This window comes from Peromyscus maniculatus, chromosome 4 (assembly GCF_049852395.1).
Source record: "Peromyscus maniculatus bairdii isolate BWxNUB_F1_BW_parent chromosome 4, HU_Pman_BW_mat_3.1, whole genome shotgun sequence".
Taxonomy (NCBI): domain Eukaryota; kingdom Metazoa; phylum Chordata; class Mammalia; order Rodentia; family Cricetidae; genus Peromyscus; species Peromyscus maniculatus.
Genome location: NC_134855.1, coordinates 104,457,766 through 104,473,072, shown reverse-complemented (window position 1 = coordinate 104,473,072; position 15,307 = coordinate 104,457,766). Strand labels below are relative to the sequence as shown.

The window sequence follows — 15,307 nt, the reverse complement described above, 5'->3', positions numbered from 1 at the left end:
TTTAATCCCAGCATTCGGGAGGCAGAGCCAGGCGGATCTCTGAGTTCGAGGCTAGCCTGGGCTACCAAGTGAGTTCCAGGAAAGGTGCAAAGTTACACAGAGAAACTCGGTCTCGAAAAACCAAAAAAAAAAAAAAAGAAAGAAAGAAAGAAAGAAAGAAAGAAAGAAAGAAAGAAAGAAAGAAAGAAAGAAAAAAAAAAAAGAAACAAAGGTATACAGAAGTAAGAAAAGGAAAAAGCCCAGAGGCAAAAGGTAGACAGGATAATTTAAAGTTAAGAAAAGTTGACAAGAAACAAGCCAAGGTAAGGCCAGGCATTTGTAATTCAGAATAAGCCTCCATGTGTGACTTATTTAGGAGCTGGGTGGCGGGGCTCCCCAAAAGAGACAAAGAATAAGAAAACAGCTAACAACACTGCTTTCTATGATTTCACAGGATGTTTGGCATGGAGTTCTGAGTTCTGAGATCAAGATTATGGTTGTAGGGAATGAGGACCTTGTGGATAAATTGATTCTTGTACATTGGTAGTATGGGGTGCACATTGGTATAGTAATATACTTTTTGCTATTTTCTTTGTAAAGACAGGGTTTCTCTGTGTAGCCCTGGCTGTCCTGGAACTCACTCTGTAGTCCAGGCTGGCCTCAAACTTGCAGAGATTCTCCTGCCTCTGCTTGCTTCTGAGCCTGAGATTAAAGGCATGCTCCACCACTGCCCATCTTGTGATTTTTTGGGGGTTATTTTATTTTTTTTGAGATGCCCTTTGGCTGGCTTTGAACTCCGTTATCTTGCCGCATTCTCTCCATTGCTGGGATTACAGAGGTCTGTCACTATGTTCAGCTATTTCTTGAATGGTGACCCTTCCAGTGTCTTTAAATTAATGTCAATTTCAACCTCTCCCTCTCTACTCCCCCTATACTCTTATGTTCCATCTCACCTCATCTGCCCCCCACCCCCACATGCACATACATATACACACCCAAACACCTCTGTCTACTGTCAATATCATATTTTTATCACCTACTTCTTAGCCCCTCCTTCCTCTTTTGCATTGGGCTCACCTGGGTAATCATCTACAAAATCTTTCATGTAAGTCAATACAAGTTCTTGGTATAGACATCTTTGGGGACTATTATTCAGCCTATATTCTGTAATATATGCATATATACAGTATGACTGGAAAACTTATTTTTGCTTTTCTCTGAGAAACAGCCTTTTTTTTTTTTTGGTTTTTTCGAGACAGGGTTTCTCTGTGTAGCTTTGCGCCTTTCCTGGAGCTCACTTGGTAGCCCAGGCTGGCCTCGAACTCACAGAGATCCACCTGGCTCTGCCTCCCGAGTGCTGGGATTAAAGGCGTGCGCCGCCGCCGCCGCCGCCGCCGCCGCCGCCGCCGCCGCCGCCCGTTGAGAAACAGCCTCTTTTAATATTTTACTTATCCTTTTTTATATCCACCGTCACACTTCCCAGACTCTGACTGGAAGTTTCAGTCCCTTCTCAGGAGGCTTACTGGCCTGTGTTGGAGGACTTCTTCCTGGACCCTCTGCCTTATTGCTCCATTCTGGATTTGCTTTCCATGTCTGGCACAGCTATTTCCTTGAGGTCATCAACCTTTTGAATCATTTCCATTGCATTTATTTTGGGTCCTTATTTCCTAAGCCATCTATTCTTTTTGGTTTACTCTGCTTTGGTTAGAACAGATATTTTAATGAAAAAGGAAACCATTGGCCTTGCTTTTTGGATTTTTGAGACGAGGTCTTGCTGTGTAGCCCTGAACGACTTCAAGTTTGCTATGTAGCCCAGACAGGCTGTGAACTCTTGGTGATTTTTTTTTTAACCCGTTCCTCAGCCCACTACTGTGTCTACCTCAGAATGGCTCCCTGGGGTTGGGGGTAAAGGGGTGGTAAGAAGGATATCGCACTCAGAGGCCTCTATCTCTGAGATCTGTCTTGACTTCAAAATTGAAGTCAAAAGTTATGTTACTTTGGAAGAGTTTCTCCTTTTATTTCCACAGAAAATGAGAGGCTCTGGATTCATTCTGGGTTAAGAAAATCAGGTTTGATCAAGGAAGACCCCCTGAAAAATCTCCGGTGGGAATGGTTGACACAGATGACCCAATGTTTCAGAGCTCCTCTGTTGCAGTTTCCTCTGAGTTCTGCGTCCAGAACAGGCTGCTGGCTGAGATGAGCCAGCCTCACAGAATACTCCAGTCAGGACATGACCATATCCTAAATTTTCTCAGGGCCCCCCAAAGATTACAAGCACCCCCAATTAGCAGGAAGTAGTCTAGAGAACTACACGCAAATTCCCAAAATAAATTATGAATGTTTGTCCTTAAGGGGTTGGTTATAAGTTGTTATTGCTTATGTAAGGAAAAAAGCTAAACAAAGAAGTTAAATTCAAAGATCTCTTTCTAAAGGAAAAAAGGGGGATATAATATAGAAATGATGAGATGAAAGGATAGATTATTGAATGTACTTGAATCCAAAAATACAAGCATTAATCTTAAATATTTTATATTAGTATGGATTTTGGGTTATTGAAATAGATTTAAAGTTAATTTTGCTATACTGTATGTATATTTCAACTCTTTAGGGTATTATGTTTATACAGGTCATTTAAAATATAATACATAATTAAGAAATAGATTAATAGTCATCTGTAATAGCAAACTTATAGTCATGTTAGTTAGGATTTCAAGATCATGCAGAGTTATATTTCAGATAGATGGGCAATCTTCAAACACTTTAAAGACCTATAGAATATGGCATTTAAAATGTTTTAAGAACTTAGACTTTTCTTGACAGTGAGACATGTCTGCTCCTGACAGCACCAATTACTTCAAAGAGGATGATAAGCATCAAAGAAACTACATATGGAGTTTGTTTTCTTTATGGCAAAAGCTAGTCATGTGGGCAAAGAAACTGCCTTTGCCTCAGTTGCTGACAATTATTGTCCAATCTGGACCAGCAGGATGTAAGAAAGATGACTGCCAAACTTTGCCAAGACAAGATAGGGCAGTCCTTCAAAATTCCCTGCTTCACAGGAAAGTCTGTCAGATATGCTAGGCTTCTTGGCCAAAGATGGATGCCCCAGTGTTGGAGAGGAACTTTGAGTGACTGTCCAGACAGCCTGATGTCCCTGTCATTAGGTAACATTTCATTCTTCTGGGGTCTTTGATGGAGTTGATCATCATAGTTTTCCTTAATTATGATAAAAAGGCAAATTAGATGTAAAACTTTAGAGTCACAAAGATAAAATAGAGAATAGATTTTTTTCTCTAATTTTGCCAAATACAAATAGACTAGATATTGTAACTATAATTCTTACTTGATAACTGTTTTGTTGTATATAATCTTACTATGTTAAAGTTAAAAGCTTCCTTTTTTATTTAGACAAAAAGGAAGTGCTGTGGAATATCCCTTTACACTGTGTGAATGAATATATGTTGCTGTGATTGGTTTAATAAGCAAGCTGCCTGGCCAATAGCTGAACAGGATAAAGTTAGGCAGGAAAGCCAAACATATTGATGGAATGAGGAAGGGGCGGAGTCATGGGGAATGCCAGCAAGCTGCCCAGGAAGCAAGACATGCTAGAGGACAAGTAAAGTGATGAGCCATGTGGCAGTACATAGATTAATAGACATGGGTTAATTTAAATGTAAGAGTTAGCTAGTCACAAGCCTGAGCTGTCGTCTGAGCAGCATTTATAATTCATATTCAGCTTCTGAGTTTGTTATTTGGGACTGGGTGGTCAGGACAGTAAACATCCCTTTACAGAAATTCCTTTCTATTTATTTATTTTTATTTTATATGTAGGAGTGTTTGCCTGCACCAAGTGTGTAGAGTACCCATTGAGGCCAGGGGAAGGTGCTAGGTCCCCCAGAATTGGAGTTACAGGTGGTTGTGAGTTCCTGTGTGAGTGCTGGGTACTGAACTCAAGTCTTCTGCAAGTGCTTTTAACTGTTCAACCAGCTCTTCAGCCCCTGAGTTCCTTTCTCATGAGAGTATTGACAATTAAATAGTGATTGCCAAGAATATTTCATATATACTGCTATATACATGATAATAGTTTTACATCTTTTTACTATTTAAAAAAACTTTTTAATATCTAACCTTATATATTAAAGATTTTTAAGCTTACATTTAACCTAGTTTTGATGTAAAGATTTTTAATGAAAGTTTGTTTTTAATTGCATGAGTAATATGTGTTCATTGTACAAAGCAACAAAATAAATGGGAAATAGCTTTATTGTTTTTAGTTCTTTTTGTGTGTTTTTTACACAGTTCAGTATGTTGTATATAAAGTTTAGGGTCTTGATTCTTAAAGCCGTTACATACTATTTGTAAATATTTTTAAGTAAAAGTATTAGAGTTATTTTAGTATGTATGCTTGTATAAGCTGTTGTTCTTGCAGCCACTAGGTGGCACTCAGCATGTATAATTCTTAGGAGCTGAAGTAGCAGATGTTGAAGTTTCTAGGTGGGTCTAATATGTTATAATTTAAGTAAAACAATGATTTATGTTAGACTGTGAGAAGCATTTCATAAACAGTAAATAAGTTCAATGTGAAACATAGTAATGAACATAGTAATGAACATTTGTATATTCAGAGATCTGCCTGCCTCCTCTGCCCCATGAGTGCTAGGATTTAAAGTGTGCGCCACCATCTCCTGGCTCTAAAACATTGTTTAAATGAGTTGAAATTAAGGATGGCTACACCTACTAGAAAAGAAGAGAATTCTGTTAGTCTGAGGTTTCAGAACCCCGACACCAGAACCAGCATCTTGGTAAAGGGTAGGCTGGACCTTGGACAGGGTACAAATCTGCAGGTGGCATCCCTGAGGATCTGAGCTTCAGTGGACCATGAGTGCTCCAGCTGCATAACTCACTGAACTGTCTGCCAGCTTCTACCCTGGCTTGTCGAGTCAGACCTCTTAAATAATTAAAAGGTTAACATTTGCTAGTCACTTGTGGTGCTAAGCACACATCTTCTGTCCTTGATTTTATTTTCTTTGCTTGAGTGTTTTTGCTTGTTGAGGTCTTGCCATGTAGTACAGGTATGAACATATAAGTATATAAATAAATATCTTCAAACTCAAGAGTCTCCTGTCTCCACATCATTAAGGGCTAGGATATAGACAGGGATATGTGTCACCAAGACTGGCTTTTATTTTTGAATACATAGAAGTTTCACATTTTTTTTTTTTTTTTTTTTTTTTTTTTTTTTTTTTTTTTTTTTTTTTTTTTTGGTTTTTCGAGACAGGGTTTCTCTGTGTAGCTTTGCGCCTTTCCTGGAACTCACTTGGTAGCCCAGGCTGGCCTCGAACTCACAGAGATCCGCCTAGCTCTGCCTCCCGAGTGCTGGGATTAAAGGCGTGCGCCACCACCGCCCGGCAAGTTTCACATTTTTTGTAAAACTTAAAGCTACCTATGCATAGAAGATAGTATCTGATATCAAAGAAAATGGGATAGAGAGTCAGATCAGAATTTGAAAAGGAGTTATTGATAATTTTGTATTTGACAAAGGACCTACTATCCAGAATATATACAAATCAAGATGAGAAAGGCAAACAGACTAATTTCAGAATGAGAAAAATCCAGTCTGGCACTTTGTAGATCACTCCAGATGTCTTGTCTGGCACTGTGTATGCCAAATGGATTCACCTGGCTGTATAAACACTGTAAAGTGTTTACATTGTATATAACATTTAAAATGTTTATTTGAAAGATTAAGTTTCATTTTAGAGACAGATTTAAGTGAATTTGGCTCGTCTGCAGTGTAGATACTGTGTTAGATAGCTTGGGTTTTGCTGTACTTCTATAGGAGAGGGACCAGCTTTTCCTTTCTTCAAGACTATGGTGTCTTTAATAGGAATTACTGCTTAAGATTCCAATGCCTTCTGAGTGTGATGGTGATGTTTACTGTGGAGCTTCAGCATGGTCTCTAGGAAAGACTTCATCGGAGATCAGAAGTTCAGTTTGTTTGCAGGATTAAAGACCTTGGGTTACAGAGAAAAGTGAAAGGGGGAAAAGAGAAAGAAAACTAGAAGGTCAAAGGTAAAAGAAATGTTGCAAGTGTCCCATGCAAACAAACTAAACACACACACACACACACACACACACACACACACACACACACAAAAAAAAAAAAAAAAAAAAAAAAGGAAAACCCATATAAACTCTACAACTGCATATGTTAGTTTTCTCATTTTTCACCACAGGGTATATTATGAATTCCTTTATTGTTGCACACAAAATAACTCCTAAGAAATCTCATCTGTGTACACCACCTAGTGTTCATGGCTTTCCTGTGTTTGGCATGGATGCTCTCATATTACAGAATCTACTAAAACATAAGATAATTTGGCATAGTTCTTTCCAGAAGTTAGATTTTCTTGTAGTTCTCTCTGGTGCCTCCTAACATTTCTTCTAAGTATGTAGCATCTTTTATCCCTTCCTGGAAGAAATAACCTTTCCAAGAGCTGCCAGTTTCTTGAGTGCTCTTGAGTGACAGCTGTTCACATAAGTCACTCTTGCCCTGTGGCTCATTTCTTCTTTATGACTTTTTACCTTGAGTGTGTTCCTTTTTAGACATGTTTGAATCCCAGCCACATCTCTTTCTTATTATGTCTCAAAAGATTTCTCCACAGAACTGGTTGTCCCTGTTCTTTCCGTAGTATATTCTACAGTACCACAGAGGAAGCTTCTGGATTGGAAACATTCTCACTCCCCAGAATGACCAACTCCTTTGACCAGTTCAAGTCCTTGTTCACCTGTGGATTCCTGTCTGTCTTCCCTGCCTCCCTCTGCCTCCTCCCTCCCTTGATGGGGACATTAGCCTTTAGAGAATTCTTGAATTCAAGATAAAATCTCTTTGTAGATTCTTAGTGAGACACATATCCTGCTCATAAGACCATTCAACTCTTTTTAGTACTTCCATGGAGTGTGAATTGTGCCCCCTTCTGGAAGACTGAAGTGTACAGTAGATGCACCAGACAGAGCCCGAGACATTTGTTTAGAATTGAGCACACTTACTTACTGGTCTGGAAGAGGTTGGGTAGATTAGTGGACATCAGGAACAGGGCACTCTCTTGTACTTTAGCTCATAATTTTATAAGAATGTCACCAGGCTCCAATACGAACAGATGCCACTTTTAATTCTTAGGCTCACTGCGCCTGCTGCTTTACGTCTTCTGTCATTTACTGGCTGTATGTGAAGAATTTTGACCAGTTTTACTCAGATAAAAACTTAGAAAAGAAATATATTTCAAGAGTCAAAATATAAATTACTTTGTGTGATCATTAGTTTTAGATTAACCATAGCACATTTGAAGGGATAACGAGAATGGACTTAGGAATGAGGGGGAAGTCATGTCACAGTATGTAATGGAGATTCTCATATCAGTTCATGTGTTTCATTTAGATGTCCCTGGTAGACTTGGGGAAGAAGCTTTTAGAAGCGGCACGAGCAGGTCAAGATGACGAAGTTCGCATTTTGATGGCAAATGGAGCTCCTTTTACTACAGACTGGGTAAAGAGTGATTTTAATGTCGTAGTTGTTTCATTTCTTCCTCCTCTTCTGCTCCTCCTCCCTTCTTCCCAGATGAAAATTTAGCTAGTATTTATGCTTATAAATGATATAATGTATACACACTCACTTTTGGGGATTACTTGTTCAGAGTTTATAATTACAGCTGTCTTTTAAAAAGATTTATTTTTAAATTTTTTTTTTTTTTTTTTTTTTTTTTGGTTTTTCGAGACAGGGTTTCTCTGTGTAGCTTTGCGCCTTTCCTGGAACTCACTTGGTAGTCCAGGCTGGCCTCGAACTCACAGAGATCCGCCTGGCTCTGCCTCCCGAGTGCTGGGATTAAAGGCGTGCGCCACCACCGCCGGCTATTTTTAAAATTTTTAATTTGTTTATGTGTATGGGAATGTTCATGTGAGCGCAGTTGCCCGTGAAGTCAGAGGTGTTGGATCCCCTGGAGCTGAGTTACAGGCAGTTGTTAGTTAGCTGACGTGGGTGCTGGGAACTGAAGGTGGATCCTCTGCAAGAGAAGTCTATGCTCTTAATGGCTAAGCCGTTTCTCCAGCTCATAATTAAACTGTCTTTTAAGGGAGTGCATTGCTCATGTTATTTTCTTAACAATAGACAATCTTACCCAATCAACATCTATGAATAAAGTTGTGTGTTTTAAAGACTTTAGACTATACTAGTTTGGTATGACTAACTATATAATTGCTTGGATTCAGTTTAAAGACACTATAATAGGGAGAGGATCCATAATTCACAAAGTAATGAAGACAGGAGTTTTAACTGGTCCTGAAAAGAAAAAAGTTTGCATTTCCATTGCTGCTTGTGAAATTGTAAGAAACGTGACCAGGGAGGCAGAGGCACGAGGATCTGCATAGTGAGTTCCAGAACAGCCAAAGCTTCCTAGTGAGACCCTGTCTTTAAAATAAAAAGGAAGGAAGGAAGGAAAGAAAGAAGGAAAGAAAGAAATGTGACCAAATGGGAAGAAAGGGAAGGAAGCAGTTTCTTGCAGTCTAGAAGGCAGTGTGGGGAAGGCCGCAGACACGCCTCTTCAGTTCTGGGGTAAGGCAGAAGGGATGGTCTTAGGAGCATGAGGGTTAGGAATCTGCAGTAACTTTTTATCACTGATAACAATACAAAATTCTGATTTTAATTTTTTTGTCCTTATTTATTCCTTGTTCTTTTTAAAATTTTCATGTAAAATAATTTTTTTTGTTTGCTTTGGAAAATTTTATACAAACATCAACTCCTACATACCTCTCATCCAGCTTCAAAACCAACAAACCATGGTAAATCTTGTTCCTCCATGAACTGTCTTTGTATTGTTTTAAAGCAAATCTCAGGAATTGGTCTATAAGTATGTCAGCATTTGTCTGTGTTAGTTAAGACGTTCTCACTAGATATTTTCAAGGAAATCTTGAGTGCTTTGCTAAGAACGAAGAGTGAATCCAAAACATTGAATGTAAGCTGGGATCCAGAGACTCCATTCTCTAGGAACCTTTGCTGCCTTTAGATATCCTTGTTGGTCTCCCCAGCGCACCAGCATGGGGTACTGCAGACAAAGATTGGGAGTGCTCCAGGGCTAACTCTGGTGGGACAGTTCCAGGAACTGCACTTGCAGCACTCAGCCTATCTCAGAGTACCCTCATCTCTCTCCACCTCTTCTCCCTGCTCTTGTCGGGGGCACTGCAAATAAATGACCTGGTGTGAACCAGCACTGAGGGAGAACAGGAAACGTAGATTGAAAGAATTGGGATCACAAGCCATGCCTTGTACAAACACCGTGTATCTGAGGAACTACAGGCCGCGGAGAGGATGTGAAGTTTCTCTGCACTAGGGTTCTTATACCTGTGTCCCTGGCAGAAGCAATGCATATCCCCCAGAGAAACCTGCCTTTTTAAGTCCCAGCTTTGTATCTACTAATGAAATTGCAAGGAAAGCGAGCAGTCGAGTTTTAACACCCAAAGACAAAGCAGCTCGAATGTCTTACTGAAACAGCCTGACAGCAGGAGCAGACCTGCTGAGGACAGTAGATGGAGTTCAGTCCCAAGTTAGAGACAACTGCAGACGACTTAGAACCAATGGCAGGAAACCCGGGGGTAATGTAGATGCACAGTAGAAAGTGTGACTTGTGAGAGGTACGATGACCCAAAAACGAGTGTGGGTGAACATTACTCATAGGAACAAAGCTGGAAACAGCCCAGTGCTCATAGTATTAGCAGACCCACAAAATGAGTGGATCAGGGTGAAGTAGTTTGAAGTGCAGTTGCCTAGAATTTCCAGAATTGGTAAGTGCCCACAGATGCAAGTAGCCCAACAAATTTATAGCACAGTCAGCTTGTTGAGAATGCTTATGAGGCTGGGAGTTGTCTCTGGTTAAGAGCACTGTTGCCCTTGAGGAGGACCTGGGTTCATTGCTCAGCACTTAACATGGCAGCTCACAGCTGCCTGAAACTCCAGTTCTAGAGGATTCTGCTGGACTCCACAGGCACTGCATATATATGGTGCACAGACATACATGTAGATACTCACACATAAGATAAATACTTTTAAAGAAAATGCATACTAGGTATGTCACCATGATACTGTAGTACATCAAGACAGAAGGATTATAAATTAGGATTAGTGTCCACAGTATGTATACAAGGAGTCCCTGTGAGTCAGAATAGACAGACAGATGACTCAGTAGTACTTCACCAAGAGAAAGTTAGAATGGCCAGTAAACATACAACAGTGTTCAACTCTACCACTGAATGAAAAGTAAAGCCAGAAGCTATTGGACACATCTACTTGGTTAGCAAAGTGATGTTTGTAGTGCCAGCCTTGGTGAGGAGATGGTACAAAGGTGAATTGTTGTAGCCATTTTGGAGGGCAGTTTGACAGTGCTTAGTAAATTTTAATATGTGTATGCCATTTGTATCAGTTGAGCTAGAATATAGAAAAAAACTTGTTTATGTACTTGAGTTGCTAGAACATCCCTGTAGCAGAATTGTTTATAATAACAAAGCTGGAAACAAAAGAGTGTTCATCAGTTGGTTAGTCAAATTAGTTACAGCTTTTTAACGAATGGAGTATTGTAGAGAAAGTTAATGTACTACATATGCCCATTAACATGAATGCATCTTGTAGACATAATATTAAGCAGTTCACAAATCAGAAGTAAATGTGGTAGGATTCTAGTAAAGTTCAAAACAGGAAGAACCAAACTATACCATTTAAGGATTTGTAATTGATAGAAATTAAAGTAATGCTTGTCAGAAAATCCTGAGTAGGGACTGGGGAGGTGGCTTAGTGAGTAAAGGCTTGCCATGTAAGCATGCGGACTTGGTTTGGGTGCCCAGAACTCAAACCACACACACATACATACCAAAACCAATTCTTTTTTTGAGTAGCATTTACCTGAGGGACTAAGGGAAGGACTTGTGATCAGGGAACAACATGTAAGAGGACTTAAAGTTACTGGAAAGGTTTTCCTTCCAGACTGGAGTTGACTTTACAGACATTTACCTATTCTTGACACTACATGTAAGTATGCCGTGTTGCATGTATTTTTTCCTTGCATGTGAACCTAAAAGGAAGTCTTAAGAATAACAACAGAAAATACACAGTAGAGCTCAGTATGTCACTGAGGAAGTCTTAGTGGTTGTTCAGTGCACTGTTAAGAGTAAAGGCCAACTATATGAAAATACAACAAAGCACGAAGAAAGGATTGTCCAACAATCTCCCCTTTCATCTCTGAGGGTCTGGTAACACCTCAGTAATGACTTTCTTGTTGTAATGAAATAATGATTTCTAAGGTTGCTTTGTTGTGTTAGGTCACTTGTGTGACGTTAGGCAGATTGGTGACCTCTCTGTACTTCCGCTTCTTTCCTGCCATACCAAGGTAGGAATCATACTCGTGCTATGACGCCAACACCTGGAGGTCTTGGAACAAGGCGGTCCATAGAAAGCGATTTAAAAACTAAGGGGATGGGCCGGAGAGATGGCTCAGTGGTGAAGTACACTTGTTGCTTCTGCAGAGGACCTGGGTTCAGTTCCTCGGACCCATTTGGTGGCTCATCTATAGCTTCAGTTCTAGGGGTTTTGACACATTTGTGCATTTAGGCAAAACATTCATACACATAAAGTAAAATTAATAAAACAAACTTAAAAAAAAAACAGTTGCTGTCTCACAGTGGCAGCCTGGCAAATTCCATGTTCTGGTGAACATCTTTTTTAACATTATTGACTGGCAATTGGAGTTAGTGGGCTTTTTGTGCTTCTTAATGCATGTAGTATAATGTAACCTAAACTTCACCTATTTGGATATACGCCTCTGCTACAACACTCTTCTTCATTCTCAGGTCATAACTACCTTTAATTTTTAGTAAAATTAATTCAGGATGTTTTTCTGTTAGTAACAAAGAGCTAGGCATGATATAATCCCAGCATTAGAAGGCTGAGGCAGGATCTCATGTTTGAGACCTTGTTTAAAAGTAGAGAAAGGGAAACCCTGTCTCAAAAAAAAAAAATCAAAAAAAAAAAAAACAAAAAAAAAAAAAAAAAAAAGTAGAGAAAGGGAGAGGAGGAACAAGAAGAGAGTTTTAATTAGAGGAACCACTGACTTCTCCACACCTCTGCATGGACCTCTTGAGGGCTTCTGTGAAGATAAGCCTGAGCTGAGTAATTTGTTTTGATGTTTTGAATTACTATGTACACAATGTAATATGCGTCATTGTTTAAAAATATATTTTGTAGTAGAAGTATATTAAAAGAACTGAAAACTGGAATTTCTTTTTGTGTGTGCATGTGTATGTGTGTGTTGCTGTGTTACAGCTGGGAACCTCTCCACTTCATCTGGCCGCACAGTATGGGCATTACTCTACCACAGAGGTACTTCTTCGTGCCGGCGTAAGTAGGGATGCCAGGACCAAAGTGGACCGGACGCCACTGCACATGGCGGCTTCTGAGGGCCATGCCAGCATAGTAGAGGTTTTGCTGAAGGTATGTCTTTTCTCTTTGGACTTAGATTTTGAATCCAAACCCCAAACAAACTTTGTAAGATGAAAAAGGGGAAGGGTTTTATTAAGTGTGTACTTTTTTATCTTTGATAGAGCATTTGTTATAGATGTGTATAAGTCTGTCAAATGAATATTGCCTTGAAGTTTTCTTTGGAGGGAAAAACCTTCCTGTAGGTGAATTCTCAGTTAATTGTCAACCATTGAAAGTCTGTCCTTTGGGTGAAGAACCTCGTACTACAGTCAGAATCCTATGTAGGGAAGATTAGTCTTGGATAGCAAGCAAGCAGATTAATAAGTAATTAAATTATCATCAGTCATCTAAATGTCAAAAGGTCACACAGAAGAGTCTGAGGCAGAGTGACAGCCTTTATTCTTGACCCTTTTCATCCTAGCATGTAGATGAGCCCATCGGGAAGAATGCAAAGTCTAGAGTACAAATTACATGTAATCCTAGGTATTCTTTAAAGCCACATTAAAAAGCAAACACTCATTTTAATATTTAATTAGCTGCATTTAAAACTATCATTTCCATGAGAGCAGACTAGGAATCCTTGCAGAGATGGTTCATCCTCTGTTTGTTACTGAACTTCAGTGCTTATGTACACAGCACTCTTACACCTGACTAGTGGAAGTGTGCTGAATAGCCAGCCACATTTGCCTGGCATATCAGACACCGCCTTAGACAGCTTTCTTCCAATTCCTTAGCTTGTGTTTGTTTTGAAAGCAAAGGGCATATTTAATTTTGAGGGATGAGAGGACCACCCACCATAAACCATTTAAGAGCTCTGAAGAACTCAGCACTGCCCTTCACCTGTAAGGCCACTCACTCCAGCCCTTTGTGCCCCTAACCGAGTAACTAAAAACATAATTGTTTTATTTCAAGAAATTAGAAGGACAGTAGTTAGGAAAACCAGCAATGGTAGAAAATTGATTAAGTCATGGATAACTGATGATTACTAACATATATTTAACCCCCCCCCCAAAAAAAAAAAACAAAATTAATGGTGCTTTTCTTGTGTAGAAGCATTATGGCTGATATTTTCATATCAGGGATTCTTGATACTTCATATCTTGAAATATTACTGATTTTGAAATATTTTTTAGCATGGTGCTGACGTCAATGCAAAGGATATGTTAAAGATGACAGCTCTGCATTGGGCAACAGAACACAATCATCAAGAGGTGGTGGAACTTTTAATCAAATATGGTGCTGATGTCCACACGCAGAGTAAATTTTGTAAAACTGCATTTGATATTTCAATAGACAATGGAAATGAAGATTTAGCAGAGATATTACAGGTAACTTGGCTTTGAGTTTAAGAAAACATGGAAGGCACTTGCAGACGGATGCTCATTGTCTTATAGCTTCTCCTGTTGGATTCAGTTCTTGTGAATGGCCTTGTTCTCTCCACTTCCTCTCTGTTCATTACTATTCCTACTCTAGAAGGTTAGATGAGGTGCTGTCTGTCTGTGCTATCAGTTTCTGAATTCTCTTTCTAGACATTTACATTATTGTGTTGCACATTTGGATATCACATTTTATCAAAACAATTGTAAGCTACTTTATAAAGATTTAGTAGCTGATATCCCTTGGTTAAGTGATATAGCCTTTTCGTTTTTAAATCTTTTTTTGCTTGTCTAAAAAAGTTAAAACTTACTGTGTGTGTGTGTGTGTGTGTGTGTGTGTGTGTGTGTGTGTGTGTGTGTGTGTGTGATGTGTGGGGTGGGGTTGGGGCTGGGGGTGGGGGCAGCTAGAGAATACTGTGGAGTCGATTCTCTATCTTCACGTGGGTTCTGGGGACTGAACTAAGGTCTTCAAGCTTCTGTTGCAAGCTCCCTTATCCACTGAACCACCCTGACTCCCTTCTTATTTTAAGTCTACTTTGTCTGACACTGATATGTCTAAATTTTTAAAAATGTAAATTGGGATCTAGAAGATGGTATGTTTCACTATGCAGGGTTTTCATTTGTTTGGGCTCAGATGCCCGGGAGTGCAAATGAAAAGGTTTACTTTAGTTTAAGGGCTGAGGTGATTGATGGTTTGATTTTGATTCCTGTCAAGATGACCCCTTTCTCTTTCATCCCTTTTCTAATGGTGCAGTTCTGGGGCATTTCCCCAGGCAGCCCCCTCCTCCTGAACCTGTCTCTTCCCTCAGTACCTCAAATATGGCTGAAGCCTTCAGTGGCAAAGCCAGTAGAAACCAAGGCAGACACGTCTGACTGAAAGTGACCAAACTTTGCCAAGGTTTTGTGATGTAGTCTATTATTCTGGTTTCTTTCTTTCTTTCTTTCACCCTCTACAAAACAACTATTTGTAGACATAGTTATGTTTGGTTTTTCTGGTAACCAGAATTACTTCTCGCTTGTCCTGTTCTCAGTAAAACTCTCTAAGATTACATGACTTCATTGAACTTCCACAATTTACTTAGAAGATGTTTTGTGCTCTGGGAAATAATGAGTTTTACGTTGACTCTTCGTTTTTTATGTCTAGGAATACAATTTAAGGGTTGAGATTTAAAGATTGAGAACAATTCAATGGGAAGGTCATACTTGAATATGTCATGTTATATATTACCTAATGTGGTAGAAATAATTGAAATAATTCTGCAGAACAGTAAACTGTCTTTGATTGACTATCTTTCCTGTGTTCTGTAAGCACCTGTAAGATACTAATTTCCCCTCCAATGAGGTTTGCTGTCACTCAACAGAAGGCTGTAGGACACACCGTCACACCTGCCCTTAGAGCTGTACCCTCAGTGCTTCATTAACACGTCTCCCATTG

General features: G+C 39.5%; 1 protein-coding gene across 5 annotated transcripts in view; it reads left to right on the top strand.

Annotated features, from left to right (window-relative positions):
• The window catches only part of Gabpb1 (GA binding protein transcription factor subunit beta 1), a 50,961-nt gene that overhangs the window by 11,805 nt on the left and 23,849 nt on the right, over positions 1-15,307 (top strand). For all 5 annotated transcript variants that reach the window (XM_076570567.1, XM_006986473.4, XM_016005035.3 and 2 more), the window contains exons 2-4: positions 7,418-7,525; positions 12,341-12,508; positions 13,630-13,824. In XM_076570567.1, coding sequence (XP_076426682.1) covers positions 7,418-7,525; positions 12,341-12,508; positions 13,630-13,824 — 471 coding nt within the window. The remainder of the gene's footprint in view (positions 1-7,417; positions 7,526-12,340; positions 12,509-13,629; positions 13,825-15,307) is intronic.